At 44.3% G+C, this 6,798-nt stretch overlaps 1 protein-coding gene across 1 annotated transcript in view; it reads right to left on the reverse strand.

Annotated features, from left to right (window-relative positions):
- LOC141128874 (cytosolic phospholipase A2 gamma-like) overlaps positions 1-5,238 on the reverse strand; it is a 63,819-nt gene extending 58,581 nt beyond the window's left edge. The window contains exons 1-2 of the mRNA XM_073616489.1: positions 5,224-5,238; positions 1,016-1,033 (exon numbers count right to left, since the gene is read on the reverse strand). Of these exons, the coding sequence (XP_073472590.1) occupies positions 1,016-1,033; positions 5,224-5,238 (33 nt within the window). The remainder of the gene's footprint in view (positions 1-1,015; positions 1,034-5,223) is intronic.
- Positions 5,239-6,798: the final 1,560 nt, after the last annotated feature.

The raw sequence follows: 6,798 nt of genomic DNA on the forward strand, positions 1-6,798 counted from the left end.
AAAAATCTGCAGAGAATCTAATAGTGTGTATGGGGCCTTAGTCTGTAGGGTTCAATATGGAGTGGGCCCACCCTTTGCAGCTATAACAGCTTCAACTCTTCTGGGAAGGCTGTTCACAGGGTTTCAGAGTGTGTCTATGGGAATGTATGACCATTCTTCCAGAAGTGCATTTGTGAGGTCAGGCACTGATGTTGGATGAGAAGGCCTGGCTTTCTGTCTCTGCTCCAATTCATCCCAAAGGTGTTTGGTTGAGGTCAAGACTCTGCTCAAGTTTCTCCACTCCAAACTCACTCATTCATGTCTTTATGGGGCTTACTATGTACACTGGTCCAAATCATTTGGTGGAGGGGGGGGGGGGGGGGGGGGGGGGATTATGGTGTGGGGGTGTTTTTCAGGGGTTGGGCTTGGCCCCTTAGTTCCAGTGAAGGGAACTCTTAAGGCATCAGCATGCCAAGACATTTGACAATTTTATGCTCCCAACTTTGTGGGAACAGTTTGGGGATGGCCCCTTCCTGTTCCAACATGACTGCCCACCAGTGCACAAAGCAAGGTCCATAAAGACACGGATGAGAGAGTTTGGGGTGGAGGAACATGACTGGCGTGAGTCCTGACCTCAACCCCATAGAAACACATTTGGGATGAATTAGAGCAGAGACTGAGCCAGGCCTTGTCCAACATCAGTGCCTGACCTCACCAATGTGCTTCTGGAAAAACAACCAACCGTTCCCATAGACACTCCTAAACCTTGTTTACAGCCTTCCCAGAAGAGAAGACAAGAGACAACCATCTCCGCTTCCTGTTAATGCTTGCACCCGTAGGGTCCCTGGAAACCTTTTACTTTATTTCTGGATCAGATTACATTACATTTTCTACAAATAAGTCATGTTGACAAGATATTTGAAATACAGGATAACAGATCCATGTTGCCACCCAATGTCTAATTTTTTTTTTTTTTCCCCCCCTACAAAACAAAAACTATTAAAATTTGTGAAAATTACTTTACTTACCCATCTACAATGTCAATCAGTTTTTCCTGTGAAGACACAAAAGACACATTGTGATGTTCAGAAACAGTCTGGTGATACAAACCAAAAATGACCACACATTTTTCCAGAATTAATGAAAAGTTCTTGTGACCCCGGAGGAGGTTTCACAGCTCATAGATAATGGATTTTTGCTCCACAAGTCAGTGGGAATGCCAAATCAGTTAGCAGGAGCTTCATGGAAAGGAACGTAGAAAGTAGGGATGGGTGAATGGGGCGGCTTGAGCACAAGTTCGGGCCGAACTTTGGTTGCTCGGAGAACAGCAAACATTATGCAGTGTTCGGGGCAAATTAATGCTTAAGTGAAACAATAAAAACGAAATATTCCTTAAAATATAGTGCCTGAGGGGTGTCTATGCCTGTAAAGTGGCACATTTTTCTTGTGTTTAGAACAATACAACAGCAAAATGACAATTCTAAATTAAAAAAAAAAGCCATTTAAAAAAGTGATCGTGGCTGTAATGAATTGTCGGGCCTCAGCAATATAGATAAAATTGCGTGGGGATCCCCCCCAAAATCCATACCAGATCCCAATCTGAGCACAACCTGGTAGGCCACAGGAAACTCCTGAACCATACCAGGCCACATGCCCTTAATATGGGGAGGGTGCTTTGGAGTAGACCCCCAAAGCACCTTGTCCAGTGGTTGTGGGGGTCTGGGCGAGGGGCTTATCAGAATCTGGAAGCCCCCTTTAACAAGGGGACCCCCCGATCCTGGCCCCCTATGTGAATTGGTAATGGGGTACTCCATTGTACCCCTACTACCAACACACACACACACACACACACACACACACACACACACACACACACACACACACACACCATGGGAGGCTCCCGCTAAGTGATGCTTCTTGGTGACAGTTCTAATATAGATGAGGGCGGGGCCACTGTGATGTAAATGGATGACCCCGCCCCCCCCCCGATGCCTCAACATCAAATGGGTGACCCTGCCTTCCTCTGACATCAAGAGGCATCGGGGGGGGGGGGGGGGGGGGTCACCCTTTTAAGTCACCGAGTGGCCCCGCCCTCAGCTATATAAGAACTGTCACTCAGCGGGAGCATCCCATGGAGGTGGAGCTGTTGCTTTTTTTATTTCCTGACTTGTCGGGTGGTGTGATGAAAAAAAAAAATAAATAAATAAAAAACGTCCATTCATCTTCTAATAAAGGACTTGTCCCAAGCTGTCTCGTCTACCATTTGACACTTTGTGAAATGGTAGGGGTACAATGTACCCAGTAACCAATCCACATTGAGGGGCAGGATCTGGGAGTCCCCTTGTTAAAGGGGGCTTCCAGATTCCGATAAGCCCCCCACCCACAGACCAAGGGTTGTGGGGATGAGTCCCCAAAGTGCTTTGGAGGCTACTCCAAAAGCACCCTCCCCATGTTGAGGACATGTGGCCTGGTATGGTTCAGGAGGGGGCTCTCTCATCCCCCCCCCCCCCCCACCCCCCCCCCCCCCCTTTTTTCCTGCAGCCTGCCAGGTTGCATGTTTTGACAAGGGTCTGGTATGGATTTTGGAGGGGACCCCTACACCCTTTTCTTTTTTAAATTGGCGCAGGGTTGCCCTTAACATCCATACCAGACCCAAAGGCCCTGGCAATGGACTGGGGAGGACCCCATGTTTTTTTTAATAAGTTTTGTCTATATTGCCAAGACCCGACAATTCATTACAGCCGCTATCAGTTTTAAATGATAATTTCCCCCCCCCCCCCCCCCCATTTAGAAATTTTGCTGTGGTACTGTCCCCCCCCCCCCCGGCACAATATTTAAAGGAATATTTGTGTTTCACTTTAAGAAAAAAAAAAAAAACTCTAATTCTGAAAAAAACAGTTTTTTGCATTAATACATGTCCCCTGGGGCAAGACCCAGGCCCCCCAAAACACTGACAATAACTTGCATATAAGCCTTTGAAATTAGCACTTTTTTTATGTTTGTATGTTTCGACGAACGGGCGAAGACCCGATGTTCAACCCGAACATAAAAGCTCATCCCTACTCAGCTGTCTGGGCTTTTCAGCACTTTGAGGCTGCCTAGCTTTGAGAGTATTCAACCATTTCATCTGGAAGAATGTTTTTGGTGTAGGTTTCATGGGCACAAATAACACCCAAAGACCACATTTTTCTACACCAGTTTGACAGGTGGATATCATTGCAATTTTTAACAGCAAACCAATTTTTGCTTTCATCAAGATTACCTCTATAGGGTTATGGTGGGAAGGCACCACCGACACACAAATACCAATTTTTAGGCACCCATTACTTCTATAAAAAGCGACACCAGAATGTATCCAAAAAAAAAAAAAAAAAAAAAAAAAAAAAAAAAAAAAAATCTCTAATCTTGTTCCCAGTGCCCTACATTGTGTCATCATATACACTGACTCTCCAGATGTTGCTGAGCAAAATAAAGGCAGTTTGCAGGGAAAAGGTCATTTTTTTTGGCTTTATAAATTCAATTACTGCTGCAGCAGATTCTAGACATGGTACAGATCTGCACTATATTGGAAGGAACTTTAAATCTTTATACTTTCACCGCTTCAGCCTGGAAGATTTTACCCCCTTCCTGACCAGAGCCTTTTTGCGATTCGGCACTGCGTCAATTTAACTGGCAATTACACAGTAGTGCGAAGTTGTACCTAAACAAATTTTTTGAGCTAAGAAAAAAAAAAAAAAAAAAAAAAAAAATTTTGCAGTAAGCGTATATTGATTGATTAGCGTCTACTTTTTTTCTAGTGATGGCGGTGATCTCTGATTTTTATCATGACTGCAAAATTATGGCGGACACAATCGGACAATTTACACTTTTTGGGACCATTGGCATTAATACAGCGATCAATGCTATAAAAATGTCACTGGCAGTGGAGGGGTTAACACTGGGGGCGATCAAGGGGTTGTATTCCCTAGTGATTGTTCTAACTAGGGGAGATGACAGATCGCTGTTCATACTTTGTCGATCTGTCACTTCTCCCCTCAGTGAACCGGGATCTCTGTGTTTACATACAAAGATCCCAGTTCTCACCATGTTACAAGCGTTCACGGGAGCCCATCGAGACCTCTGGGCACTCACATTGGCTCCGGGCGCACGCCCCTAATGGCCACCAGAGGGAGCGACGCAACAATGGCAATTCACGTAGCTGAGCCATGTTGCCGCAGTACAACTGCAGCAGCTGGTCGGCAAGCAGTTAAAGATCAAAAAAAAAAAAAAAAAAAAAAAAAAAAAAATGTATAACTGTCCATTTAAAATGACGTTTTTTCACTAACTTTAAAACATGTCCCCCAGGGCAGGACCGGACCCCCATAACCATTGTATGCCCCATTACTTGCATATAAGACTTCAAAATGGGCACTTTTGAGGGTCGGGTCCTATATACTTCAATGGGGTTAGTTATTCGGGTCTAAACTTTTGCAGTGTTTGAAAGTTCTGGTGCGAACCGAACAGGGGTCCGTTCAGCCCATCACTAGCCCTGAGACCCGATTGGCCGGGAGGAGAAACAATCGCTGGGACTCAGGAGGAGACCCTGAAGCTGTGACCTGGATGGGATAAGTGCAGGGCTGGCAATTTGGGGTGAAAAAAACTATACATATATAATTCGAATCAAGTCACAGCTGCATAGTGTAAACCTTGCTTTAGCCGAGCTAATCCTGTGGAGTTTCCTGCACCGCATTGAAATTTACATGGCGTTCATGCGGTCTGCTGCAGGTGTTAATGTTAACAACACCCCAAAACAGCTCAGAAAACGCTAAATAATTGGGTAGCATGGGTGTTCACAGGGGAGGCAAAAGGGGAAACAAAAAAAAAAAAGATTAAATAAGAGGGGCCCTGTACCATTTTGGTGTGAATGCGGTGCGATTCTAATCATACAAAGTGAACTCCTGTGTGACTCACATGCTGTGTCCTGCACCACACAAGTGTGATCCCAGGGTAAAAGAATTTTCATTGACTATTCTGGGCTTTGTATTTTTTCATTGATAAACAAATCCACAAGAGTCCGAGGCTACAAAAAGACGTAATTTTAACTTACCCCAGCCAAACAAGTTTGAGTTTTTTCCCCCCCATAGAGATTTCTTATTAGAGGATCCAGTACTGGATGTATTTTGATTGGTTGCCATGAGCTCTTCGCTCTGCTTGTATGAAATGATTTGGTATCACACTGATGGAAATGAATAGAAAGTCACTCACCTTATTGGCCGCCATTGGAGATGAAGGAAGGTCACCGCTTATCTCCCAACATGTAAATCTGCTAAAACAGAACGCAGTAGTAAGACTTGTGAAGAGGATGATCTCAGATATACAGAAGACAGGATGGAGATGGCTGTACCAGTAATCAGATGATGGTAGAAGTGTGGTTGGAAAGTAGGGTTCCCACCTCATCCCTCTAAACCCAAACACCTTTGAATTACACAGGTTCTAAGGCTAATTAAATGCAGATAAGGCAGCAAGGGAGTTTAATTACCAACTTAATCATCCACAGAACCTGTGCGATTCATATGTGTTCAGTTTTAAAGGAATGAGGTGGAAACCCTAGTGGGACCCCAGACACCTCCAAAGGGGTTTGTTTTTACCAGTCTGGTTTTGTTCCAGCAAACCTTATCAGAACATGCCAGGTGCCATTGGTAAGGGCTGATCTGTAGGGGGGAAAACACAACACACCTCTTCCATGGAACTGCAGACCTTTAAAACCTATAAAGCTTCAAAAAGACGAACTTTGTGAAGAGCAAGCTTACCCAAGATGAAGCATATGGATATATTCTATTGCAACAAAGTCCTCCCTCCTCCACAGTCTTTATTCTACCTCCTCACTTCCATGTTGGATTAATAGAGCTCCCACTGTACAGACCCCCCACCTTGGAGCCAAGCTCTGCAGGTCTCATAGACCCCAGTACTGAGGTGGTCCCCCTACCTCCCTCTACTTCACACCATTCACAGACAACAATGTCCCAGGCTTCATTCTGTGAATGGAGAAGACTTCACCCCCGAGCTTCCTCTTATTCTTATCTTCATTATTATTACATTTTCACACAAGATATTAAACAATAACCCCACTTTGGTTAAGAAACAAACCAGCCCCTCTACCTGATCAATGTACATTGCAAGGATTGGAGGAAACTTTGTTGCAGTCTTACCTTTTGTTGCTGTGTTGGGTAATGTCAGTGTGCAAAATAAATCAGAAATGGGAGTGACTTTTATTACCAAGCAGCTGATGAACTTGTTGGGTTTTAATGAGGAAAATTGCCAAGTCAGAATCCCTTCAGGTGTGATTAACCCTTTGGGAGCTTCTCCCCATAAATGGAATATCTGTCCCTGGGTGGCTACACTCACTTCTCCCCTGAATCTGTGGAGGCAGCCATGGTTCTCACTCAAGTTCTACAACACACATGTCTGCCTTTGTTCATCTCCAGTATATGGTGATTGATGGGAGTAGTAGTTTCTACAAGAAAGATGAAGTTCTTGCTGCTTTCTTTGAAGCTCACAGGAAGTGACACGTACTGTACATTGTATTTCTGGTGTCATTTAGCGGGTATTTTATGTACTTCCTGAAAATGTTTTTAAAGCTGAATTGCAGGTTTGGATGTTTTATGCGTAGTTACAATGGATCAATGTAACTATGTATATACCATACCTGTGAGATCTCTCTAGAAGCTGGAAATCACTGGGTGCCGACACCTCTACTACACCACTACTACACTACTACTATACCACTACTACACCTCTACTACACTACTACTACACTACTACTATACCACTACTACACCT

This window comes from Aquarana catesbeiana, linkage group LG01 (genome assembly GCF_042186555.1).
Source record: "Aquarana catesbeiana isolate 2022-GZ linkage group LG01, ASM4218655v1, whole genome shotgun sequence".
Lineage (NCBI taxonomy): Eukaryota > Metazoa > Chordata > Amphibia > Anura > Ranidae > Aquarana > Aquarana catesbeiana.